The 27,601-nt window shown below is 43.4% G+C and overlaps 1 protein-coding gene across 1 annotated transcript; it reads left to right on the top strand.

Moving 5' to 3' along the window:
* Positions 1 to 364: 364 nt before the first annotated feature.
* LOC121169354 (NACHT, LRR and PYD domains-containing protein 12-like) lies at positions 365 to 27,601 on the top strand. Its single transcript, XM_040999933.1, has 12 exons — positions 365 to 446; positions 2,056 to 2,100; positions 6,374 to 8,033; positions 9,018 to 9,107; positions 16,780 to 16,950; positions 17,064 to 17,234; positions 19,176 to 19,355; positions 20,003 to 20,173; positions 20,273 to 20,443; positions 21,077 to 21,247; positions 21,366 to 21,536; positions 26,329 to 27,601. The coding sequence occupies exons 1-12, from the start codon at positions 377 to 379 to the stop codon at positions 26,408 to 26,410; spliced, it is 3,153 nt and encodes a 1,050-aa protein (XP_040855867.1). The 5' UTR covers positions 365 to 376; the 3' UTR covers positions 26,411 to 27,601.

Raw genomic sequence — 27,601 nt, 5'->3', positions numbered from 1 at the left:
AGAGAGGGGAGATGAAGAGATCTTCCATCTGCTGCTTCACTTCTCAAATGGCTGCAACAGTGGGAGCTGAGCCAGTCCAAAGCCAGTGGGTCTCCCATGTGGACATTGAATTCTAAGGATTCAGGCCATCCTCTACTGCTTTGTCCCAGGCCATAAGCAGGGATCTGTATGAGAAGTGAAGCAGCCAGGACATAAACTGGCACCCATGTGGGATGCTGATTTTGCAGGCAGAGGCTTAGCCTGATATGCCATGGTACTGACCCAGGGAGACTTTCTTAAATTATTGTTATTACTATTATTTTACTGTCTTCTGTGAATTTCTAGTAGAACTTAACTCACTTTCTCTTTTGGATTGCAGTTCTCTTGATTTGTCAAGATGAATAGTCACAAGAAAAGGAAAGACATGGAACCAGCTTGTACCTGGAGTTTACTGTCTGAAAAGAAAGGTATGTAAATAAAGTTAAGAGAAGGTGTGCTAGTCTGCTTTTTGTTACTTTAACTAAAATACCTGAGAGAGGTTTTGTGAGAAGTAAAAAGCACTTTAGCTTATAGTTAGGAGCTACAGGATCAGGCATCCTTGGACTTTGGCATCTGGTGAAGATTGGGTATATTGCATGCCAAGGTGGGACCATGTGGCAGGCCAGGAAGGAGAGAAGAATCTCACATGAGAATCTGCTTCTAAGTATATGCCCCCAGTGACCCAAACTTGCCACTAGCCCTGCTTCCCAAATGCTGTCATTAGACTCATTCTCTGCTACCAAGCCATCAACCATTTTTTTTTTAAGATTATCTGTTTTTATTGCAAAGTTAGATATACAGAGGGGAAGAGAGGCAGAGAGGAAGATCCTCCATCTGATGATTCACTCCCCAAGTGACTGCAATGGCTGCAGCTGAGCTGATGTGAAGTCAGGAGTTAGGAACTTCTTCTGAGTCTCCCATGTGGGTGCAGGGTCCCAAGGCTTTGGGCCATCCTCCACTGCTTTCACAGGTCACAAGCAGGATGGGAAGCAGGGCTGCCGGGATTAGAATTGGCACCCATGAGGGATACTGGTGTCGGAGTCCAGCTCCAGCCGAGTTTGGAACTCAAGAAGGGTGCGTGGATGAGGTGTAAAGAGGAAAGAAATGGACCACTATGATTTCATGATCATAATGGACAATGCAATAAAGATATCTACTTTATTTATACAGAAACCTTCACTAAGGTTGGCACAGATTTCATACCTAATCAAGCAGGCATTCGTAAGGATAGTTCTACCAGTTGTTTCACCTTGAGGCAGAATATCAATCTTCTAACCCTGAGGTCAGGAAGTTATATTAATCAGTAACACATTCCTACTGCAGTCCTCATTCTACAACTTAGTCTTGATTCAGTCAAGGGAGGAAATGCATCACAGAAGGAAGTATCTAAAGATCAAAGAAAGAGGGAAAGAATAGATTCCCACTTATGGTCAATGGGGGAGGAGAACCCTAAGCATAAGTTCCAGCTATATCCTTGATTAACCTAGGATCAGTGGGGGATTTAACACCCTTAATTAGCATATGGTCAATGGGGGCAGCCTAGACAGCAATAATAAAAGGTCATTTGGCTAAAATGGTATCAGCAACATCAACTTCCAAGCTCACATTGGTAGTAAACATTAACTCGACAGAGGCAGATAATACCTAAATAAATTATGGAATTCTCAGTGGGATTGTCCAGTGTCCATGCAAAGGGAGGTGGAGCTGCATTCAGGTGGTTGTACAGACATCCGCCGGGCCCTGCCCTACAGCGGGAAATTCCTTGCAGCCCTGCCTGCAATGAAACAATACTCTACACATCTTCCTGTCTTCCACACCAATCACATGTACCCCAGCACTGGTGCGTTCAAGACTAGGACTTTAGCTGCTAGGCACTGCGCTGGGCCCAATCATCAACCATTTAAGAGAGCAAACTTTAAGCATATGCATGAGCTTGCAGGAGACAAATTCTGCTCAGTCTGTAAATTTCTGTTTATTTCATGTTTGGAGATGAATGTATTTGTGGGTCTCCTAATGCCAGCTGTTTCTCTCCCACAGCTACTTCAGACTCTCTGACTTTATCTTCCTGGAAGCAATTTGCAGGTAGATGTCTTTTTATTTTATTCTTTTTTTCTGTTTTGGGCATAATGTCCCCTGTGATGTCAACTGTTCAATCCACTCCTATCCCATTTCCTCCTTCCTCCTTATTATTCAAGATAGTGATCATTGTTGGTTTGAGTGATCTGTTTAAAATTCAAAATGTCCTAATAAATAGAGTTGTGTGTGAATAGGTATTCAGATATTCAGAGGATCCCTGATGGTGTTGGTCAGGAACCTAATGTAGTTTTCATGGCAAGAAAGCATCAGTCCTTTTCTGGAATTATCTACGTAGGGACTGACAAACTATGTTTAATTGGCCAAATCCAGCCAGCTGCCTTTTTTTTTTTTTAAGATTTATTTACTTTTATTCGAAAGACAGATACATGGGGAGGAAGAGAGGCAGAGAGAGGAAGATCTTCTGTCTGATGGTTCACTCCCCAGGTGGGTGCAAAGGCTGAAGCTGAGCCAATCTGAAGTCAGGAGTCAGGAGTTTCTTCCAGGTCTACCACGCAGGTTCAGGGTCCCAAGGCTTTGAGCCATTCTTGACTGCATTCCCAGGCCACAGGCAGGGAGCTGGATGGGAAGCGGGGCTGCTGGGATTAGAACTGGCACCTATATGGGATTCCGGCACATTCTAGGTGAAAACTTTAACTGCTAAGCTATCCTGCTGGGCCCCTGCCCTGTTATCTTTTTAAAAAGTTTTATTTACTTATTTGAAAGGGTTGCAGGGAAAGAAGAGACAGAATAAAACAGATCTTACATGTGCAGGTTCACTCTTCAAAAAACTGGAGCAGCTGTGGCTGGGGCAGGCTGAAGCCAGGAGCCAGGAACTTCCTCCAGGTTTCCCAAATGGATGACAAGGGTACAAGCACTTGGGCCATCTTCTGTTACCTTGCCAGATCCAGTTGGAGCAGCCAGGACTAGAACTGGCACTCATGCAGGATACACAGGTAGCAGCTCAAGCCGTTTTGCTACAACAGCTTGCCAGCCCAAGTTGCCTGTTTTAATAAATAAAATGTCACTGCACCACAGTGATTCGTGTATGTATTTCCAAAGGCTGTTTTCATGCTAATGACAGATCCAAAATCCTAAACTATTGAATTTATGAAACTTTATAGAAAATGTTTACAAATCTTATCTGAATCCATATTCCCCAAACTCAGGGCTATAAACAGAACACTGTTTTCCAGAAGTTAGTAGCTTTACTGTTAGAAAATTATTTTGTAGGACCATTGCCCAGGCCTAATTCCTCTTCCTGCAATGCTGCCATCCCATATGGATGCCATATGTCCTGGCTGCTCCACTTCCAACCCAGCTCCCTGCTACTGGCCTGGAAAAGCAGCAGAGGATGGCTCAAGTCCTTGCACCCCAACACACTGTGGGAAACCCTGAAGAAACTCCTTCCTTCAGATCTGCTCAACTCCAGTCCTTGTGGTCATTTGGGGAGTAAACCCATGGATAGAAGATGTCTCCATCTGTCTCTCCTTTTCTATAATCCTGCCTTTTAAATGATAATGAATAAATCTTTAAAAATGATTTTATGGTCATTTAAAGCAAAATGCTGGATTAAACAAGGTTGAATTGTTGCTTTTTATTTTACTGTAGAGGATTGAAGAACTCTTTTCACTTACTAATGTAAGAGCCTTTCATATGTCACTGTGCAGTGAGAACCTCTGGGCATAGAGAGTATATCCCCCTCAACTTGTCTAACCAAAGAACACTTTTGTACACAGCTCTCTTTTTCCATGATCTGCATCGTTGATTTTGGAAATGCTGCATTAGGCATTCACTTCACAGAATTTTTTTAAAGAGGTTTATCCATTTTTGTTGGAAAATCAGAGTTAAAAGCATAGACAGAGATCTTGCATCTACTGGTTCACTCTCCAGATGGACACAGTGGCTTGAGCTGAGCTGATTTGAAGCCAGAAGCTTCTTCTGGGTCTGCCATGTAGGTACAAGGGTCCAAGACCTTGGGTCATTTGCTGCTGCTTTTTCCCAGGCCACAAGCAGGGAACTGGCTAGTAAGTGGAGTAGCTGGGTCACAAACTGGCACCCAAATGGGATGCCAGCACTGCAAGCAGAGGCTTAGCGTGCTAAACCACCATGTCGGCACCAGCACTTCACAGAAGTTTGAGATTGATGACTGATTCCTTAGATTTTTTTCTAAGTGGAAAAAGTAACAGACTACCTAGTTCTTATGCATAGACCTCAAGCAACTGGAATCTAAATTAAGGCACTGCCAGTTACTAGCACTGGGCAGGTTCTCTAATGCCATAGGCAAGATTGTCTGTGTAATTTGCAGGGTGTGCTGCAAAATGAAAATTCAAGATCGCTTCTTCAAATATGAAGAATTTCAAGTCAGCAGCAGCAGCAGAGCACTAAATCATCAAGCCTGGGTCCTTCTGAGCATGGGGACCTAAGTGGCTGCACAAACTGCACTCGTAGGGTGGCTGTGGTTATCAGTTTCAGTTTTCCCACCATTAATTATTGATAATACCTGCTTTATACAGTTATGGTGAGAATTATATCAGAAGCATGAAAAAAGAGCCTAGAACAGTGTCTTGGAATAAGTGACTTATTTTTAATAAGTGACTTGTTTTTAATCCAGAACCGTATCAAATTGTGTTCAATAAATACATATTGAGTGTCCACTATGTGTGGGCTGCTATGCTAGGTACTCCAGGTACTATGGTGAATGAGACAGGTCCCTGTTTCATGTTGATTTTGTTTCAGTGGGAAAGACAAAGAATGTAAAAGTTAACAGGTAAGGTAGATTTAAATTCTGCTAAGTTCTGTAAAGGGGGAAAGGAATTTCTGGGAAAGGGGTGAGTAGGGAATATCTGCTTTCAATCGGGTGGTCAGGTAAATGCTTTTTTAGGAAGTACTGCTTGAGTTGAGATCAGAAGGTGAGAAAGAACTCTCCATAAGAAGAAATGGAAGGAGACTGGTGCCAGTAGAAAGACTAACTAGAGCAGAGGCCTTGAAATAGGAGAGGACATGGTATTTTTGAGAAACTAAATCAGCGAGGCTTTATGGAGAGAGTAAGAGTGATACAGAATGAGGTGGGGGCAAGGATATACATAGCACCTGCATCAGGGAATGCCTGGGAAGATGAGGTAACAATTTTGGATTTTTTAAAATATTCATTTGGGTCCCGGGACAATAGCTTGATGGCCAAATCGTCCCCTCACAAGTGCCAGGATCTCCATGTCCCAGTTCATGTCCTGGCTGCCCTGCTTCCCATCCAGCTCTCTGCCTGTGGCCTGGGAAAGCAATGGAAGACAGCCCAAAGCATTGGGAGCCAGCACCCATGTGGGAGACTCAGAAGAAGCTCCTGGCTTCGGACTGGCTCAACTCCTGCCTTGGTAGGCACTTGGGGAGTGAACCAGCAGATGAAAGATCTTTCTGTCTCCTTCTCTCTGTAAAATCTGACCTGTTTTTCCAGTAAAAATAAATAAATCAATCTATTTTATTTATAAATCATTCAATAGATATATTTGAAAAGTAGAGTAAGAGAGAGACAGAGATCTTCTGCAGAGGCCAAAGCTGGGCCAGTCCAATGTCAGGAGGCAGGAAGTTCTTCCACATCTCCCACATGAGTGCTCGGGCAACCTTCTGCTGTTCTTCCCAGGCACATTAGCAGGGAGCTGGATTGGAAATGAAGCAACCAGGACTCAAAAACAGTGCCCATTTGCTATGCCAGTGCTTCAGGTATCAACTTTCCATGCTATGCTACACCACTAGTCCCACAATTTTGGATTATATAAAGAGTGATGAAAAACTGCTTAAACATCTTGAAGTGCTAGTGGCTTGATCTAGTTGGTGTGTATAGAAGATGATTGGCTACAGTGTAGAGAGGAGCCAGCTGACAGGCAAGAATAGACAAGTAGGAGGTTACTTGAGCAGTATAGGAAAGAGTTGATAATGTCTTGGGATTTGGGTAGCATTTACGTACATAATGATAAATAAATGGATTTGAGACTTATTTTGAGGGCATAAGTGATATAACTTGTTAATTAGTATATAGAAAGTTTAAAAAAGAAAGAACAATTTCTGACATTTTTCTGAGCAACTGGATGATACTGCTACTTGATTTGAGATGTCTGGGAGAGGTTCTTTGGGAAGGAGACGTGTTGAAGTTAAAGTGTAGATCCATAAAACCTGGGAGCTTTTGAGGCCTCCAGGCACAGCTGGTGGTAATAGTGGCATTACTTAGAGCTGTTTGTATGATTGTTTAGGATTTGCTAATTACTCTGTCTTGGTGTTGCTTCATCAGATTACCAGGAAGCATTTCAAAAACATCTAAAACAAAAATACCTAAAGTTAGGAGCTGATAAATGTTATAGCCATGGCAAGCACATCCGGCGACGCCTGCTGCTTGTACAAGAACATGGCATATCAGAAGAGACACCCTGTGGAATTCCTCAGCAAGATCATTTCATTGAGTTGGAACATGTATTTGATGCTAATGAAGAGAGCTCCCGCTCACCCCAAACCGTAGTGCTTCAGGGATGTGCCGGGATTGGGAAAACAGCCACAGTATTCAAGTTCTTGTTTGACTGGGCAGCAGGAATGATCATCTCAGACAGGTTTGACTATCTGATCTATGTCAACTGCAGAGAAATAAGCCACACTGCTAACCTTAGTGCTGCTGACCTGATTATCAACACTTTTCAAGAAATCAAAGGTCCGATACTGGACATTATTCTCCTGTATCCAGAAAAGCTTTTATTCATCCTTGATGGGTTTCCTGAGCTGCAGGGCCCTGTGAGTGACCAAGAAGAAGATCTCAGTGCTAATCCCCGCAAGGTGATGCCAGTAGAGAGCCTCTTGCACAGTTTTGTAAGAAAGAAACTTTTCCCGGAATCATCCCTTCTGATAACTGCCCGGCCAACAGCCATGAAGAAGCTCCACTCGCTGTTAAAACACCACATCCAAGCTGAAATCCTGTGGTTTACAGATGCAGACAAGAGAGCCTATTTTTTGAGTCACTTTTCAGGTGCTAATGCAGCCATGAATGTCTTTTATACTCTGCAAGAAAACGAAGGCCTTGACGTTGTATCTTCCATTCCCATCGTCTCTTGGATGATCTGCAGTGTCCTGCAGTCAGAGAGAGATGGGGACAGGACTCCTTTGGAGTCACTTCAGACCATGACGGACATGTATCTCTTCTACTTTTCCGAGTGCCTCAAAACCCTCACAGGGATCTCAGTGTGGAAGGGCCAAAGTTGCCTTTGGGGTCTGTGCTCTTTGGCTGCTGAGGGATTACTGAAGCATCAGGTTCTGTTTGCAGTAAGTGACCTCCGAAGACATGGGATAGGAGCGTATGATACCAACTGCACATTTCTCAGACACTTTTTGAAAAAGGCTGAAGGTGGAGTCAATGTATATACTTTCATTCACTTCAGTTTCCAAGAGTTCTTTACTGCTGTATTTTATGCCGTGAAGAATGAGAGCAACTGGACATTTTTTGATCAAGTAGGGAAAACATGGCAAGAAATATTCCAGCAATATGGTAAAGGTTTTTCATCTTTAGTAATACAGTTCTTATTTGGCCTTCTGCATAAAGGAAAAGGAAAGACTGTGGAAACTATTTTTGGGAGAAAGGTCTCACCAGGACTTCGAGAGGAGTTACTTAAATGGACAGAGAGAGAAATACAAGACAAATCCTCTTGGTTACAGATTGAGCCAGTGGATTTGTTTCACTGTTTATATGAAATTCAGGAAGAAGAATACACAAAGAAGATACTTGATGATATACACTCAGTCATACTGCTTCAGCCTACCTACACAAAAATGGACATTCTGGTTATGGCGTTTTGTGTACAAAGCAGTCACAGTCATCTGTCAGTGTCTCTCAAGTGTCAGCACCTACTTGGATTTCAGGAGGAAGACCAAGGCTCACCATTGACACCAGCAGCCTTAACACTTAATCGGTGAGCATATGCATGTCTTTCCTCTGCCTTTGTGATGGGCTTACTTGCTTATTTGATACATTCTGGCACATTACCATTTGTCACATTGTCTGTAAAGTTATCATGTTAGCTGCCCATGTTTTATGTCAGGACACTAAGGATTTGTTGATTTTCTGCCATGTACTGGTTGAACCTTGAGGACAGGGCAACATTTTTTTTTTTTTTTGAGCATTTACCATGTACAAGGCATTGTACTAGCTACCATAGCAGTGTGTTTATGGAGTAGTGCATTCATTGTCACTCTGGATGTGCTTTAAAGTTCAAAGTGTTAAGAGCCTGAAAGGTCATCAGAGTAATCATTGGAGACTCTGTAATTTTATGCAGATGATCATTCTGGCAAAGGTTGTAAGCCTCTTATTGGATAGGCTGTCGTGCTCCTCTAAATAGGCTTCATCAGTAAGACCTCTTAGAATCCCAGATTACTGAAGGACAGCAATACTTGTGTGTATCTAGTTCTATAGCCGTATGTGGACTCTGCATACTATATGATGCAGTTGTGTTGACTTGTTGACTGGAACAATAACAAAAGGCTAATGCTTAGGTTATCAAAAAATACAGTAAATCTCTTCTTGATATTTAGGTTAAGATGGACAGTATCCCTTACGTGTAGGGCAAGCCGAGTGGTAGGAGACATTGAGAAGAAGAAAGAGGGTAGAAAGTTCTGACTGAGGATGTTTATTCAAGTCTCATCTCTCAGAGTTGTTTCCTCAGTGAGCAATAGTATGGAAGTGGAAGTGACCTGGTGATCACCTCCATTCTCTGCCTGTCTAAACATCTTTGTGCAAGTTCCTCAACTTTTTGCACCTTAATTTCCTTATCTTCAAAACCAGATAGTACTTTTTTTTAGAAGGGGCTAACTAGGGGTAGCATGTTAACAAAAACGAAAATCAACCTTTTACTTAAAATTCTCCTTCAATTTGTTTTGGTTTTTCTCGTTTCTTCTAGGTCCTTTCACCTGCACAATGCACCAATGTCTCGGCTTCACTTTCTCTGCCAAGCGCTGCAGAATCCATACTGCAAAATCAAAGACCTGAAGTGAGTTGAACTTTGGCTTTATTTAAACTTGGGCATTTTCAGGTAAAGAATGAGTTGCTGAAAATAGCACTCTTAACTGACCAAATCTGACAGTAAGGTGTATCCGGTGCCTACCCTAGTGGAGCAGGAAGAAACTAGGCTATAACAGAGGGGAGGTGGGAGCCAGACAAAATCTCTGTCCACTCTTCCCACTTTCTCCCCTTTCTAGGAACTGCTTTGCCTATAGCATGTGGCAGGTTGCAACACCTGAGACCTGTTTGGTGTCGTTTGGTGTCCTACCTTAACCCACACTCCATCCTTTTCCTCTCAGACTCCCACTCTCCTCCCTCTGACTTTCTGTTGAGCCCTTCCTTGTTTTGTGATGATCCCTGGACTCCATCACTCTCACCCCAAGTAGTTATTTCCTCAAGTGCCCCAAGGGGTCCTAGGCCCTTTCTCTGCAATCCTCTCTCACTTGGATGCACTTTGCCACTATCAGGAACATCTTTGCCAAAGATCAGGGTCTTCTCTCTTTTCCCATCCCAGAGGAAGAGGTATCCTTTCAAAAGCCACTGAAACCAGTAAATTCGCTTCCTTTTTTGGTATTTTTTATGAACATTTGTTTTTACAACACAGAATTTATAAGGAAATAGAAACCGGAGTACCCCAGACCCTACCTCTCCTCCCCCTGTCTCCCATCCCTTGACCCTGAGACCCCTTCATAGGTGATACTTTGTTAGATATTTTTCCATAGATTTTCTCCAATGCTTATTCAAAGCATAGAGCTAGAATAACACAAACATAAACCTGTGGTAATACATGTAACATACAGGTACACACAGAACTTCTTGGGGGCTATATAGCAAAACACATGACTGCATCAAATGACATTTTTCCCTTCACTGAACCATGCAGTTGACTAGGGTTCCAATGCAGTGTGCAGGATCTGCCTCATTCTTTCCCATAGTTCACATATTTTTAGACGTTCTTCAATCTCCTCCCTCCTTGTGACTAAGGGTCTCTCCTATACAAGAGAATCATCTTTCTAGAAGGCATTCCACTTCCTGTCTTCACTTCACAGCACAGGGGCCTAGAAGAGCCTGCCCTCAACTGGTCCTGTTTTCTTGCTTCCCACTTCTTGGCTCTTGCAGCATGGTTCCTGCCCTTGACAGACACCAGAACCAATGGATGCTTTTTAAGCTCTTACCTCACAGAGCCCTCCTATGTGACATCATTCTTTCTGTTTTTATCCTTCCCCTGTTCTGATTGCTCCTAGGTGCCACCAAGGTTCCTACCTGATGGATGATTTTGTTCTCTGGGTACATGTGTGAAACTCTGGAGGCATTTTTCTGGTTACCAAAACCTGGGGGTGGATGCTATTGACATCCAGCAGGTAGAGGCTCGGAACTCTGCCAAACTTTCCACATTGCACTAGACAATTACCTGCAACAAAGAAGCATGTAACTTCTAAAAACCCTGTCCTAGAGAAATATGAATGAGACCATAAAACATTTGTGGCAATCACAGGCTAGGGAGCTGGCCTCCACCTCTGATGGTGATGGTTTACACATTCCCCAAATGAAGACAACTCAAAGTCATTTTGGGTTGCTGCAGATACCCCAGGGACACAGCAGCTTCTCCATCTCTAGACTCAAGTCCCTTGGTGACATCTGGTACTCTTCCGGTGTGTCTCAGTCTGGTCAGGTGAAACATCATTCTTCCAACCTGAGGGCTGAAACACAAGTTCAGTGCCCCACCCAACCCCGGTTCCAGAATTTCATTTCTCACTGGGATGTGCTACTGTTGTTTCACATTTCTGAACTAGGTGAGAGCTGTGCAGCCAAGTTCCTGCCCTGCAGCTCTACACATTGGTCATGGTAGTGCTTTGGGGCAGAGAATCCCTCAAGATGGTACCAAACATTGATCAGTGGCATGGATGCACAACTCCCCCAGGCCCACTCAGCTGTTGACACACTTCCTTGGCAGTGGCATGGCTCTGTACTCCCATCTGACTGTCTCAGTTTCTGCCCTCTAGAAGCTGGGGAGGATCCTGCTCTTCTGGGGCTGCACAGTCAAAGCAGCTCTCACCTGCAGCTGGTGCTGCATCCTCTCTATGTATACCTGATGGAGTCCCTCGGAAGTGTCAGATCTACACTATGTTAATTTGAGCCAAGTACAAACCCGTGGGTAACTCCAGGCTGCTTTTGCTTCTTGTAATATAATTCCCTCAGAACAGAAGCTTCATTACTGGGTAGTCTTGGCATATAGGGATCCCCACACCTTGCTACATACACCCTATTGCACTTCCCCAGCCAGCCCCAACATTTTTCTTTTTTGGGAACTGCTGTCGTGATACAAGTTTTGATTTGTAAAGAGTCTGATTATCCAGAACATGAACATGCTCAAGTTAGTGTGAAGAAAAGTATGTAAAATGGATTTTCAGGTGGCACAGTTGTAGGAAGTGAAAAGTTGTTGGTTCCCCATCACTGTCTCCATCTCTTGATTCGTAAGATCAGCTATTTGTCTGTGCTTCCCTGTACACCTGACTACTCCAAAGGATCATGGATCCTATAAAAGCCACCTATCTCTGCATAGCCTCCCCACCCACACCCCCCTCCGCCATTCTGCGGCCTCACACCCAGAACCCGGCTTCAGTTATCGACTTGACATCCATGGTTATGACCCTGCCCCCAGCTTCAAGTGACCCATGGCTTCATTGCCTAAAAACATCCTGACTGTAAAAAGGACCTCTCTGTTCAGATTTCTCTTTCTGAAAATCCTTTTAGTCAGAGGTCCACTCCTGTCCTAATCATCTGAGGCTTAGACCAACTGGACTGGGAAAACAGGTAGAATATGATATACGTGATAGAGCAGGGCCACTAGACACTAAAATATGGACACACACACACACACACACACACACACGATCTGCAACCGGTCTGGGATGTTGAATGCTAGCACTGTAACACAAAAAGGGGCCATCAACATATGGCTCTTCCCCCATCTCTTATACCCCTCCTCCCACCTCCCTCCCAATCTTTCCTCTCCTAACTCCCTCACACTGTTCCTTAGCCCCTCCCCTCTCTCCCAGATCCCTCTGAAAAATCAATTTCGTGTTGGGACATGCTGCTTGTTCTATTTCACATTTCTGAATTCAAGGGTGTTGGAGCCAGATTCCTCTCCCTCCCACTGTGGAAACAAATTACCCTCTGTGAAAAATTGCTGGCTTTTATCCCTATGGCATTTCCAGTCCTCTGGCCTGCGAAATGCTTGAGATCTCCTCTACTAATGGGCTTCGCGTTTCTCTTGTCTCTCTGGGAATCTGGAGCCTCTGCATCCTGAGCCTCCACATCAGGTCACAGGCTCCTGTCAGAGGCTGGCCAGTGAGGAGGTGTCTGAGGTGGAGCTGGTGCTGGGAGCATGGTTGTGGCTAGGAGTGGTGTGGGTAGGCCTGGGCAGGGGGATGTGTGTGAATCAGTGAACAAGGCAGTGAGCTGGACAAGAGGGAATGCCTGTGAGGCAATTCACCCTGAATTTGGCATCACACAGAAGTAAAACATGGCTGGCTCTGCTGACCTGAGAACTCCCTCCCTTTGCCTGCCTGCCAGGACCCTTATTTTTATGCTCCACAGCTGTGAGAAGCTACAGGCGGCCTCCACTTAGCTCCTGTGTAGCCCACATGGAGACAACCTCTGCTGCAAATCTCCTCTCCTTTCATCTGCTCCTAATAGTGCCAGCTGCAGCTGCCACCTTTTCCTGCCCACCTGCTCTTTCTGGCACAGCCTGTCCCTCTATAGCCCACTCAAAGCAGGTGTTCAGCTCTTGGAGAGAAGTGGGTGGAAGGGAGGAGGACTCAGGGAAAGGAGGTGGGGCTCCTGCTGATGATCGATTAAGGAACTCTTGATGAAGGACCGGGCTCCGGGTAAATGTGGGGCTCTTAGTGGGGGGCAGGGGTATTGGGAGGTGGGTGGTGGCTTTAGTGCCTACAAGAGCTTCCACCTCATCATGCTCCATTCTTGTTGCAACTCTGCCAGTTTGGTGTCAGCTGGCCTCAGTCGGGGTGCTGTTTCTGCACTCCATCTTACGCTGTGCCGCAAGTTACTTCATGTCTGAGGCCAAAACTTATGTAGTCGACCTAATGCAGTTTGGCGAAGTCATGCAGCTACCACACCTGCACCCCTATAACTGCCTCTGCCTGTGGCAGAACTCCAGGGTCCAGTTTGCCCCAAGTGTGGGCTTCCTTGGTTTCCTTTGGTATCTGACTGCTCTTTAAGATAACCCTGAGCTTGTTTCCCACCTCTTACCAGGAGAGGAACATATTATGGCAGTAGAATGAGGAACCTTTCTCATGCGTGGCTATCTTCTGATTGATAAAGTCTGTCAACTTTCTGTGCCTGATCCCATCACAGGAGTCTTCCAGTTTCAAGGCCATGGTGACATGATTTTAATGACTCTGCCAGCTGTGTGGAGGGGGATTGACCGGTTGTGTCTGGGCTCCAGAAAACACTGCATCCCTTCGGTCTCATCCCATCTTGTCATTTTCTGTCTACACGCCCTGTCTCCTAGCCCTGTTCCCCCTATTTCTTCAATTTCTTCTTCCCCACTGCACCCTGCACTATGGTGATCCCCTGATTAACTTATCCCATTCTAGATACTTGCTCCATGCATCACCTCCCTGGGAGGAACCCAAGGAGGTGCAGGCTGATAACATTGTCTACCAGGCCCAGAGAGTGAAATCTTTATTCTAGCCCTCAAGGGTGGACAAAGGAACCTAGGAGCCAACACTCTCACTTCTTTTATTCCGGGATTGTGCCAGCCCCCAGGGATCCATTGAATTCCATTTTCCACAACTTTGGGAAAGCCCTTGTATATATACTTAAATATTTGTGTATATTTTTGTAATCTTGCAGAATGAGGTGGAAGAAGATATGTACTATACTCTTAACATTAGCTATCTCTGTGAAATTGGATTAAGTGATAAATTAGGAAAAAGTTTTTAACTGTTAAAAATATACCTTTTTCTGATTTCATGTTACAAGGATATATATATATATCATATATATTCATATTATATACACACACATAAACCAATGTATTAAGTGATTGAGTAGTAGGAATATAGTACTTGTTTTAAAATGTTTATTATTGGGACCAGCTTTTTGAGTTAAGCTACTGCTACCTGTCACGCTGACATTCCATATATGCCCTGGCTTAAGTCCCAGTTGCTCCACTTCCAATGCAGTTCGTTGTTAATGCAACTGGGAAAGTAGCAGAAGATGGTCCAGTTCCTTGTATTCCTGTAGCCATGGCAGAGACCAGGATGAAGCTTCTGGAGAGTTTCTCTTTCTCTGTAGCTCTGCCTTTCAAAGAAATAGAAGTCTTTCTGTAAAGTTTATTATTTGGCATCAGAGGTAGCTGGTAAAGCTGCCACTGCCACCTCTGACATCGGTATCCCATATGGGCACTGGTACATGTCCCAGATGTTCCACTTCAGATATAGCTCCCTGCTAATGGCCTGGGAAAAGCACCAGAGGATGGCCCAAGTGCCTGGGCCCCTATACCCACATGGGAGACATGGAAGCAGCTCCTGGCTCATGACTTTAGCCAGGTCCAACCCTGACTATTTTGACTGGGAAGTGGATGAAAGATACCTCTCTCTCTCTCTCTCTCTCTCTCTCTGAAACTTTGGCTTTCAAATCTTTTTTTAGAAGTTCATTATTTATATTTTCCTTCATTGTAAAAAGTGTTTATAATAAGTATATGCTATGTTTTTCAAAATCAGCAAAAATATTTTTTCTAAATAAAAACATCTGTATAGTTATTTGAAAATCAGAGAGAAAGAGAGAGAGAGAAATATCTTCTATCTGCTGGTTCACTCCTAGAATGTTTGCAATGGCTGGAGTTGAGTGGGTCCAAAACCACTTTTTCTAGATCTTCCATGTAGATGCAGGTGCCCAACTACTTGTGCCATCCTCTGCTGCTTTTCCAGGTGCATAAGCAAGGAGTGGGATGGAAAATGGAGCAGCCAGGACTTAAACTATGCTCATTTGGGATGCTGATATGGCAGACAGTGGATTTATCCATTATGCCATAGTGCCAGCCCCAAAAATGCTTTCTTCTCTATTATTGTTATTAAATTCCCCTTAATGTCTGATCATTGTGAACAATTCTGAAGTATTTGAAAATATGTATCTTCCTGTTACCCTATCTTTCCTCCAATTTGGGAGATAATAACTATTAATAGTTTTTATATACTCTTGCAATATTTAAAAAGAACATAGCAAATAATTTTTCATTTTTCAAAGTGTTTTCTCTCTGCCTGTTCCATTCACATAAGCTGCCCTTCATCCCTTCACACACTCTCCAGTCCCATTCTCATCCCTCCTATTCAGTTGTTTCCTTTGTCAAGACCATGCTCACATGTTTTTTCCTATGCTAAATCTGTGTGTGTTTTAAATTACATACTGTTATATAATATATGACACGACTATGGCATTTTATATATTTATTTATTTTGGCTTTCTCCACTATACTTAAGCCAGCCTGAGTTACTCAACCTTTCTTTGTCCCTAGAATGCCTTGCTTATGTCTTTGCAATACTTTTCACATTGACTTATAGCTCATGATTTTCTAATCTTTGTTCCTATTAATGTAGTATCTCTTCAAGGCGTGGTCTGTTTCTTAATTTTCTTCATGTTTTCAGCATCTAACACAGTGGTAAGTTCTTAATAAATTCATTGCTGAGTGGAGATAATTTATATCAGAAAGGTACAAGCCAATTCCTTTAAAGAGAACCCTATTTTCTCTTTTTAGATTTACTTGTTTTATTTATTTGTTTGTTTACATGAAGGGAACACATTTCACTTACATCACAATACAAGATTTTTTTCAAAAGATTTATTTTCTTTTCTTGGAAAGGCAGATATGCAGAGAGAAGGAAAGAGAGAGAAAGATCTTGCATCTACTGGTTCACTCCCCAACTGCAATCTAAGGCAATCAACTAAAGCAATCTGAAGCCAGGAGCCAGGAGCTTCTTCCAGGTCTCCCACATGGGTGCAGGGTCCCAAGGCTTTGGGCTGTCCTTGACTGTTTTCCCAGGCCACAAGCAGGGAACTGTACGGGCAGTAGAGCATCCAGGACACAAACCGGTGCCCATATGGGACCCCAGCATGTGCAAGGCAATGAATTTAGTCACTAGACTACTGCCCCAGGCCCATCATAATACAAACTTCCCCTCCTTTCCTCTCCTGTCTGCGTTCTCCACTCACCATCCTCTTTCCTTACCTTTTCTACTTTTTACAATAGAATGTTGTTTGGTTTTTAAAAATGTGTTTGAAAAAGTAGCAGAGAGAAAGAGACATGCACACAGGCGGAGATAGATCCTCGATCCACTGGTTCACTCCTTAACTGTCTGTAGCAGCTGGGACAGGCTTAGGCTAAAGCCAGGAGCCCCCGAACAACATCCTGATCGTCCTCATGTGTGTCAAGAACCTAAGCCCTTTGGCTGTCCTCCACTGCCTTGCCAGGCACGTTGGCAGGGAGCTGGATTGGAAGCACAGAGGACTCAAGCCAACATTCTGATACCAGATGCTAGTGTCACAAGTGGCTGCTTGATTACCTCCCTGGGTCACAGTGCCCACCCTCCCTGCTGGAATCCCTCTTCTCTTTCTGAAATTTTTTTTTCTCCACACAGACTGATTTTCTGTCACCTCACAACGTCTTGCGGTAGAGACTTCTCCTCGGTATTTGAAACCAATCAGTATCTGACAGATCTGGAATTTGTCAAAAATACCGTGGAAGATTCAGGGATGGAGCTTCTGTGTGAAGGATTAAAACAGCCGAACTGTAAATTACAGAAATTGAGGTAACTGATTGAAGGATATTTCATTGGTGGTGTTGGCATTCATAACTTCTTCTATTGGTTTCTATTGAGAGAGCGTACATAAGGTAATGAAGACATTTTTCTGTACTCTAAAGGTTGTACCGGTGCCTCATCTCTCCTGCTGCCTGTGGGGCTCTGGCAGCTGTCCTTAGCACTAGTCAGTGGCTCATGGAGCTGGAGTTTAATGAAACAAAACTGGAAGCTTCAGCTTTGAAACTGCTCTGTGAAGGCTTAAAAGATCCAAATTGCAAATTACAGAAGCTCAAGTAAGTTGTAAATGCTAGTTTTTGTTCTGCAAGAATATTTTCAAAACACACAACTCAAGATGGATGTTATGTGATCAAAACACAATTCAAGGAGTTATGGAGAGGAATAAGAATAGTGGCAGTCTTACAAATTGTTCCCATATGATAAGCTTAGGAGGAAAATTCTCATCTTAAGTGGCAGCGTTACCAGTAACACTAATGCACATTTATTTTCCAGTTACTTTATGCTAACCATTGTGTTAAATGTTTTGTATACTTGATTTCATGTAACCTGCACAACTGTTCTGAGAGGTTCAGCTTATGATATCCACATTTAGCACAGGAAGAAATGGGAACCCAATATTATTAGGCTAAACAATGTGGCAAAAACAAAATGCAAAACCTAGGTGTGTCTGAAAGTCCACCTGACTTTAGTGAAACATGTATTATCTTGGATGTATTAGTCAAGGTTATCCACTAGTGGAGAAGCAGACACACAGCTAGTGGAGTGTGCATTTAGATACATATGTGTGTATTTGTATATGAATGTATACATGTGTTATACAAGGAAAGGAAGCAAGAGGGATTTCTTTTAATGAATTGGCTCCTGGGATAATTGAGGCTGGAAAGTCCAAAACCTACAGAATGGCAGGCTGAACGCCTAAGGAAGAAATGATCTTGTAGTTCAAGTGCAAAGGTTGTCTGCTAACTGAATTCCCTCTGCTTGTGTAGAATTCAGTTGTTTTTATTAAGGCTTTGGACTGGCATAATCAGGTGTACTCTACAATAAATTTTTATCTACTTCAGTCAGTGTCTACCGTCAGTCTCATTTAAAAATTACCTTCAAATAAACAGAGTGTTTCATCAAACATCCAAGTACTATGTCCTACTGAAGTTGACAAACTAACCATCATAGCACATACATAGTATTTTAACAGATTTATTTATTTGAAAGATTTACAGAGAAGTGGGGAAAGATGGGGTGGGGCAAATCTTCCACCCGCTAGTTCACTCTCCTGATGGTTGCAGTTTCCAGGACTGGGCTAAGTGGAAGTCAGGAGCTGCTTCCAGGTCTTGCATGTAGGTAGCAGGGGCCTGAGCATTTGGGCCATCCTCTTCCAGTTTTCCCAAGCCATTTTCAGGAGTCTGGATTGTAATTGGGGCAGCCAGGCATAAATTAGCACCCATATAGCATGCCAGCATTGCAGGCAGTACCTTACCCACTGTGCAATGGTGCTAGCCCCGCAGGATTGTTTTTTTAAGACAAAAGTTCTTTAGCTTTAAAACTTTCCGAAATCTACTTTGAAAACTCCATTTAAATTGCTGCTATTTAAAATGTCTAAATTGGGGAGCTATAAATATATCTCCTTTTGAATTCTCTTTGTCACCAAGTTTATAAGTCAAAGGGAAAAAATGGTGATTGAAACATTGCCAGATGTATCCAGAAATTCTTGAAAGCAATGGAAGAAAAAGTTGGTGGGAAATGGCTTGAGGAGTTGTAGACTGAAATGGAGAAACAACAGTTGAGAAGACAGGGAGATCAGCAAATGCTACTCTTCATGCCCCAATCGGAATGTTTATGATGATCATGATGACGAACTGGGTCTCTCTAAGGACAAATGAGTGCATTTTAGGATATTTCAATGAAAGAAAGACCTTTTGACTGCAAAATATATTGAGGATGGTTGTAGAATTTCTCCCCTGGGGTTTGCTAATTTCACACGGAAATTTAAAACGAGACTAGGTCATGGTAATAATTCTGCCCAACCCTCTTCTTTTCTCAGGCAGTCAACTTCTGACTGTGGAAAGCATTCCTATGAAAGTATTGTGTGAATCTTTGTCATGGGGAGGTAGAGGACTGTGATATGCTGAAAATTGGGTGTCTTGTGTCTTGCCCCCTTTTTTCTCTGCCCATGTGACATTATGGATAGGAATTGAATCTCTGTACATGTTTCTTTCCAGGTTGTGTGGTAGCCTTCTTCCAGAAAGCTCAGAGGCTGTGTGCAAGTGTCTAGCCTCTGTTCTTATTTGCAACTCATACCTCACTGAGCTGGACCTGAGTGAAAATCCCTTAGGGGACATAGGGGTGAAGTATCTTTGCATGGGTCTCAGACATTCCAACTGTAAAGTGGAGAAACTTGAGTAAGTTTCTTAGCACTGTCTAGCATTGTGTTAGCATGTTGAACTTATAGAGTACTTGCTTGGTGCTTGGTGCTTGGTGCTTGGTGCTTGGTGCTTGGAAAAGTTAACTGACATTATTTGCTTCTTACAGTAGTCCTAGAAGGTCGTTTTTCTCATCTCCATTGTATAGCTGAAGAAACTGAGGATCAAGCAAAAAGTAATTTGTCCAAAACCACACCGCTAATAGGTAGTAGTCAGGATGTGACACCGAATTCTGTCTCCAAACCTCATGTTCTTTCCAGTGTACCGTAGCTGTATGTGCTTGCAGGAATTACATTAGCTAGATACTAACTATGTGAAGTATGCCTGTGTGTACCCAGAACTAGGCTAGATGTGGGCAATGACAAGACTGCCCTTAAGGAGACAGACATATGTACCAAATACTGTGGAATCATTTTTGAAAACCCAGGTGAGTCCAGGGAAGTGGAGGAGGTTATTGTGGGCTGGAATCCTCAAGAGCAGGGTGTGTGGAGGAAACAGGTGGGAGCTGGGATTTGAAGCCTAGTTGGAATATTCCTAAGTGTGAAGACTTGGCCGAACATGTCCAGGAAGCCTAAATGATGATGGCAGGGGCTAATTATTATTATTTTTTCTTTTTCTCTGGGTAGTTTGAGCACATGTTGCCTCACAGATGCTAGCTGTGTGGAGCTCTCTTCTTACTTGCAAGTGAATCAGACTCTAAAAGAGCTCTTTGTGTTTGCCAATGTCTTGGGGGACACAGGAGTGCGACGTCTCTGCGAAGGTCTGAAGCATACGAGGGGTATGATTAGGAACCTTGTGTAAGTGCTTGTCCTTCTCAGAGTCCTTGGCATTTGAGGGTCACCAGCACTCCTTGATGCCCTCGGTAACAAGCCTCCTTGGTCTTCCTATCCCTCCAGGCTTTCAGAGTGTTCCCTCTCGGCAGCTTGCTGTGAGCCTCTTGCCCAAGTCCTGAGCTCCAGCCGGAGTCTCACAAGACTGCTATTAATTAATAACAAAATTGAAGACTTGGGAATGAAATTGCTGTGTGAAGGATTAAAACAGCCCGGCTGTCAGTTAAAGGATCTGGCGTGAGTATTCTAGACTGTAGCCACAGGCAGTATCCTGGTGTTTCAGCAGTTCCTCAAATGATTTTTGGTTTTTTTGGACCTGATAAATCATTCTTGCCCCCAATCTCTATTTGACCATGGCCTGACAGGTTTTTAAGATTTTGTTTATTTGTTTGAAAGACAGAGTTAAAGTGAGAGATTGAAAGGTGACAGAGATGGAGATGGGAGATGAGAAATGGGGAGGGGAGGGTAGAAAGAGAGTTCTTTCATACTCTGGGTCAGTCTCCAGGTGGCTGCAATGGGCAGAGCTGGGCCAGACCAAGGGCAGGATCCTGGAACTCCCTGTGGGTCTCCAATGTGGGGTACAGAGATCCAATGCGGGGGTACTTGGGACATTTGCTGCTGCTTTTCCAGGTGCCTTATGGGGAAGCTGGATTGGAAGTGGAGTAGCTGAGACTTGAACCGGCTCCCATAAGGGATGCTGGTGTTGCAAGTGATGGCTTCACCTGATATACCACAACACTCCATCTCCTCTCCACCCTCTTTTAATATGACACTGCTTTTCTGGTGTTTTTCTAATGAACAAACACAGTCCCTAAAGTGACCTGGGGTAGACAAAATGAGGCCAACTTTCTCTACCATATTTTCTGGCAGATTGTGGACCTGTCATCTGACGGGGGCATGTTGTCAGGATCTGTGCAATGCACTCTACACCAATGAACACCTCAGAGACCTTGATCTTAGTGACAATGCCCTAGGGGATGAGGGCATGCAGGTGCTCTGCCAAGGGTTGAAGCATCCCTATTGCAGGCTCCAGACCTTGTGGTAAGTGCACGGAAGTTCTTCGCACTGGGCTATTGTCCCAGGCTGCATATGAAAGTGAAGGTCCTTGGTGAACCTTGGATAAAACTAACTTGTTTCTTAAATCTTCTGTCCCTTATAGGTTAGCAGAATGTCATCTCACCGATGCATGCTGTGGCATGCTTGCTTATGTCCTCAGCAGAAATGAGAATCTAACATTGCTGGACTTAAGTGGAAATAATTTCAAAGATTTGGGAGTGCAAATGCTATGTGATGCACTAATTCATCCAACGTGTAAACTTCAGACGTTCTAGTAAGTCACAGTGGTGGGGGAAGTGGGAATGAGTGGGTCTGGAAAGGCATGCTGGGTTTGGTCACAGGCTATTGCAGAGAATAGAGAAGAAAAACTGAGGGCAGGCCAAGCCTATGCAAAATAATTAAGTAAGTGAAACTATCAATAGGTCTAGCCTTCTCAGACAAAAGGGCTTGGAGAGGCAGAGAGCAGGCAGTTCTATATATCCTGCTAGAGGCAGTAGCCTAGTATAGGGAAAAGCAAAATGTCTGTCCGGCTCAAGTACTAGACCTAACGTCTGTTGGCTATGTGACCATTGATGCTTCATTTCTCAGTATCCTTGCCTATAAAATAGAGAAAATGCTAGTACCTGACTACCTGGGATAATCAGGGGTATTGAATTGAAACAGTAATTTGGAATGTCCCTAGTGGAGCCCTTGACACTTAAGAGGCACTCCATGACTGTTAATGCCCCTTCCATTTCAACTTGTAAAGCTTACTAAAGGACTTCTTGTATACCTTTTAAATCTCTTCAAGATAGAAGAGGTAAAGCTGTAATCGTAGTTGCTACAAGAAGTACGATAGTATAAGAAGGTGGACTTCTTGACCTTTCTGGTCAGTCTCTGCCAGCTCAGCAGGTTGGCATGACACGCAAGGTGATTCTTAATTGGGATAAAACTGTGCTCTGCTGGCAAGCATCCAGTAGCCAAGTAGCTATTCATTTGTGGCGTTCGGAACTGGAAAGCAAAGGGCAAGTGCAAAAATTCTACATCCCAAGGCCAATTTAATGGCTAGAAATGTAAAAATGAAACTAGCCAGAAGGCTTTGTTTATTTGAGAGGGAGAGAGAGTGAGTGCACACATGTTCATGTTCATGCTGCCATCTGCCAGTTCACTCCCCGAATGATGAAGTTAGGGGACAAAAACCCATTGCAGCTCCCCCACATGGGGAGTGGGCAAGAACCCACTTGCTTGAGCCATCCCTGTTGTCTCCCTGTGTTTGTATTAGCAGGGAGCTTGAATTAGGAACTGGAGCCAGATATTGAATCTGTACACTTCAGTGTGTGGTTCAGACATCTAAACTACTAGGCTAAACGTTCATCCAGAGGCCTGGATCTGACTAAGTCAGAAGCTGGTTCTTGACTAGCAGGGTCAAAATGTGTTTTTTTCAAAGGCTCATAAATGCAGTGATTAGGACCTAAGGAAGGGAGTTATTCACATATTCACATGTTAAGCATCAGGAGTTAGAGACCTTTCTGTTGTCTTCCACTGCAAGATGTGTGTGAGACCTTTATTGTCAACACCTTGGAGTAAGCATGAATCAGTGTTAATGTCTCTTTAAACAGAGACCAAGTTAACATGATAGTTCTTCATGGTGGATGCTGCAGTAAAGGTCCTAAAAAACAGCAAGGCACAATTATTTTTGTTGGTGATGGTATGTCATTATTTTCTTTTCAATGGTTTCACCATTTCCTATTTGTCTTTATCTTTTTTAAAACCAATATGCTTCCGTTGTGTTTTCAGGATAGCTTTTAAAGTCTTCGAACCTGTTAGTCAAGAGGATCATAGCAGTGTACAATGATGGCTCTGAATACAAAATAAAGGCTACACAGACATACCTGTACACAGAGTAGCCACAATATATTGACCCTAAATAAACTTTGAATGTTCAAATGCATAGATGACAAAACTGAAATCAGTAGAAATGTACAAATACCCAAATAAGATTAGCGGAAGATACAGATCATTTTGTGTGGTGAGTTGTCAATCCAGCAAAGCCTGTTAGAAGTGGGAGTTGAGGGTGCAGAGTACAGTAGGTGGCTCATCTGTGACAATTGGAAAACCTAAAGGAAGATTAATTTCTTTTTTAAAAAATTATTTTAAAGGTTGGATTTGAGGGAGAGACAGATCTTCCATCCACTGCTTCACTCCCCAAACAGCCTCAAGAACCACAAATGGGCTAGGCTAAACCCAGGAGCCTGGTGTTCCATCTGGGTCTGCTGCATAGATGGCAGGGGCCTAAGCATCTGGGCCCCCTTCTCTTGCTTTCCTAGGCCATTGGTAGGGAGCTATATTGGAAGCCAGGACACCATCATTTGGTTAATTTGGTTAATTCCTAAGAACTCACTGTATTTTCACTTGTAAATGTCTTGTGGCATTACTTTATATATAGTCAGTGTCTATAGGAGATAAATTCATAATTTGTATCATTCAGAGACAAGTCAAGGAGATCATTGATGATATGTTCAGTAAAAACGTGGATATTCAGGTCAGTGAAAACAGGAGATTTTCACCTTAGAGTGACAGTCATCTACCTTGACTCCATAAGCACTTGCTGAGTACGTCTTTTGTGCCAGAGAGATGTTCCAGATACTGAGAACACAATAATGAGTAAGATATGAGACTCGTGAACTATGCTCCTAGGGACCAGTGGACCTTGTGGTAGAGACAGATACATAAGCTAGTTATTGTAGTGGGATAACTGAGGTATTATGGGTGCCATACAGGATCCAGCTAAGCAAGCTCAAGAGGGAGTTAGGAAGATCTTCTTGGAGAAAGAGTCACCTAAATTCAGTATTAGGACTACAACAGGGGAAATGGGAATGAGGATGGAGAAGAATAAGTCCAGGCTTAGGAGAAACAAGAGCAAACACACCCAGATAACGAGCCAGGGTTATGGCATAGCATGTAAAGCTGATACTTGTGACAGTGGCATCTTATATGGCAACCACTTTGTGTCCCAACTGTTCTAGTTCCTGCTAATGACCTAGGGACAGGGATGAAGCTCCTGATTTTGTCATAGTCTGGCCCCCGGTCATTGGAGCCATCTGGGGAATCAACCAGCACATGGAAGATCTGTCTCTCCCCCTCTCTCCTTCTCTCTCTGCCTCCCTCCTTCCTCTCTCCTCTTCTCTGTCTCCCCTCTTCCCCCCTTTCTCTCTCACTTCCTCTCCCTCCCTCTTTCAGATAAACAAATATGTATTTAAAACCAACTGATATCAAGACAAATAACAGCAGGGTTTATGGTACACTGGGGGGGGGATCTTCAGGAAGTCATTATTGCTGGCACATAAAATGTGAAGTCAAGGATGCCAAAAAATGTGACGGAAGGGATTGGACTCTGTAGACGGTGTGGAATAAATTGGTAGAATTCTGAGTTAAGATTTATTCATCTCTTCCTTTCTCTCACATGCTTTAAGTAGTATGATCTGAGGCTTCTCCTCCCCTACCTTTGTTTTCAAAGCTTGGAGGACAATCATCTAGTGCTGATGCTATTTTTCACTGCTTCATGATGTTGATCTTGAGAAATAATCATGCACAGTCCAGCAGAAGCCTGGCAACTGGACAGTGATGCCCTGGCTACTCTGAGGGCTCCCTTCCAGCCCTGCTGTGACATTATACTGGGCTCCAGGATTGTAGATACTTTCACCCACACTGAAAACTGCAGTCTTTATCCTGCCAAATACCATATGTATCAGCATGGCTGGGCCTAGAGGAGTGTGTGTGTGTGTGTGTGTGTGTGTGTGTGAGAGAGAGAGAGAGAGAGAGAGAGAAGTGTCTAGACAACCTCTAGGAAGATTTTCTAGTATGCAGGTGATTGGATTCTAGGACTATGCTTTGGGGAATTATCAACCATAGGTGGTAGTTGAAACCACAGTGGTAGAGAAGGTCATTTAAAAAGAGCATTTTTTTTTAAATAGTCTGATAAATTTCCCTGAGAAATAAGTTCTCAATACCAGTGTTTGGGTGGTTGATATGGGAGGGAAAACTTGTGGAAAGAACAAGAAGACAAGTTTCAAGTAAGAAAGATTTGACAGCAACACCATAGGATGAGTACTGGAAACTATTCAATAAATTTAGCAATTTGAAGACTCTGGCAACCTGCCCAAGTGCTGTTTTATTGGTATGTTGGGGCCTTAAACCATACTACAGTGACTTGAAGAGGCAGAAGGTAGAGCAGTGAAGAAAGAGAACCATGGTGCATTTTTCAAAAGTTTTTGGAAAGGAGAAGGGATGTGGGGACATAATTGGAGGGAGTTGTATGACTGGTCGAAGTAAGGAGTTTTCCTTTGCTTTTTATGCCATGTTTTGATTTAGACATATTTCCAGCTGATAGAGAGGAGGTCAAAGGGAGGGATTGCAATGGAAGGATTGTAACCTCACGAGCAGAGAATGAATAGACTGAAGAAGCAGGATCTTGAACAAAGCAAAGAGGAACAGGAGTAAGAGTCCAAGAAGAAGCTAAGCGGGTTTTTTTTTGTTTTTGACTTTTTTTTTGTCTTTTTAAAAAATATTTATTTTTATTGCAAAAAATATATACACACAGGAGGAGAGACATAGAGAAATATCTTCCGTTTGATGATTCAATACCCAAGTGATCGCAATGGCTGGTGCTGCCCTGATCCAAAACCAGGAGCCCAGATCCTCCTCCAGGTCTCCCACATGGGTGCAGGGTCCCAAGGCCTTGGGCCATCCTTGACTGCCTTCCCAGGCCATAAGCAGGGAGCTGGATGGGAAGCGGGGCTGCTGGGATTAGAACCAGTGCCCATATGGGATCCTGGCGCATTCAAGGTGAGGACTTTAGCCACTAGGCCATGGCGCTGGGCCCTGTTTTTTGTCTTTTAAGATTCAAAGAGAGGAGCTGAGGCTGGAAGAGAGGAGACATATGACTGAATGAATGTGAAGTAATTCAGTAGTATCATGGAGCAAGTGTGAATGGGAACCTGAACCTGCAGAGTAATCACGTTTCTGCAGGCATCTGTTGGCTTGACCTAATGCAACATTCTTCCCCCACCCCCCCCTTTTTTTTTCAGCATTGACACGGATCATTTATGTGAAGATACAGTTAGAAAGATGGAAGCTTTAAAAATCAGCAAGCCTGGAATTAACTGGTAGTTGCCAAGGAGAACCCACGAATTGGCCGCACAGAGAGCTCCTCCAACTCATACCATCTTTGAATAGTTGTTGCATTAGTGTTTTTCCTAACGTTTTAGCCATTGCTGAGGATGCTAGTTTAAAACAAGCAGCCATGGTTGCTGTTACTTACACAAAAACCATCCTCTAACTAGGGTGTGGGAGGTGAATACACCTTAATCCCAATATCTTCAGCAATAGTACTTTGCATTCATATGTTGTATTGCAAATGGTTACTGTGTTTTCCCAATCACTTGCAAAGGTGGGAAGATGAGGCTCAGATCTCACAGCTGCTAGGAGAACAGTTGGAGCTAGAGTCCAGCCAGGTCTCCCAGCATCATGACCCTGCAGGGAAACAATAAGAGAAAAGCACACAACTGAATTCACTTAAAGAACCAAGATACTTGAAATGATTCAAGGACAGAGAGACTGTAAACACATGTTAGATCTTAGGGTGCTGATTTTAAGTAAACTTATTTTGTGAAAGAGGATTCGTAAGGATAGGTTTCTGAGAAGAGGAGAGAGTGATGCGTTGCTTGAAGAATGAATGGGGTTGAGACAGGTGACAATATATTGGCTGGTGGCTTCAGGAGTGCATAACTGTTAGTGCCATGGTCCCCCAAAGAGACTGGGAAAAAACAAATGTTTGTATTAGCATTTTTTGAGCTGCCAAAGTATTCATAACCCTAGGCTCCTGGGCCGCTCTCCGGGGTCCGGTCTCAGTTCCTTTAATACTTTCCACGTGTCTCTGTATTTGTTCCTGGGCTCCTAGAAAGGACTTATTTCTCATCCCTGACAGCACTTTACCTAGCTTCACTCAGACTCAGCAAGCTAAGCTCTGCCTAGTGTCCACAAAACACTAGATGTGACAAGTACAGAAATAGAGTGTTAGACGAAGAAGAGAGCACAGCTGAGGCTGGTAGAATGGGAGCAAACATGGTATAAGAGAAAAGCAAAGCAATGTGACTTCACTGAAGTGTAAAGCTAGTTCTAGAAACCAATTAAACAGTGTGTAGGCCTGCACAAGTAATTTGCATTCCCGAGACCTCCGTTTTCTCATCCATAAAATGGGGATAAATTGACCTTAACTTTGGAAGGCCATTTCCTAGTGTGAAACACGTGCACCATCTGCACAGGCCCCAGTGAATTGTTGGTGTTAGTATGACTGCATGC

Source organism: Ochotona curzoniae, unplaced genomic scaffold (assembly GCF_017591425.1).
Source record: "Ochotona curzoniae isolate NIBS_2020 unplaced genomic scaffold, NIBS_Ocur_1.0 scaffold_1852, whole genome shotgun sequence".
Taxonomy (NCBI): domain Eukaryota; kingdom Metazoa; phylum Chordata; class Mammalia; order Lagomorpha; family Ochotonidae; genus Ochotona; species Ochotona curzoniae.
The sequence above is the reverse complement of the archived record's forward strand: the minus strand, read 5'-3'. Positions and strand labels throughout refer to the sequence as shown.

What these genes read in the sequence shown, in the direction of transcription:
- LOC121169354 (XM_040999933.1), top strand. Translation starts at nt 377, where the DNA reads ATGAATAGTCACAAGAAAAGGAAAGACATGGAACCAGCTTGTACCTGG. An exon ending in TTTACTGTCTGAAAAGAAAG is followed by an intron (nt 447 to 2,055) that starts GTATGTAAATAA and finishes TCTCTCCCACAG; the next exon opens with CTACTTCAGACTCTCTGACT. An exon ending in TGCAAAATCAAAGACCTGAA is followed by an intron (nt 9,108 to 16,779) that starts GTGAGTTGAACT and finishes TTCTCCACACAG; the next exon opens with ACTGATTTTCTGTCACCTCA.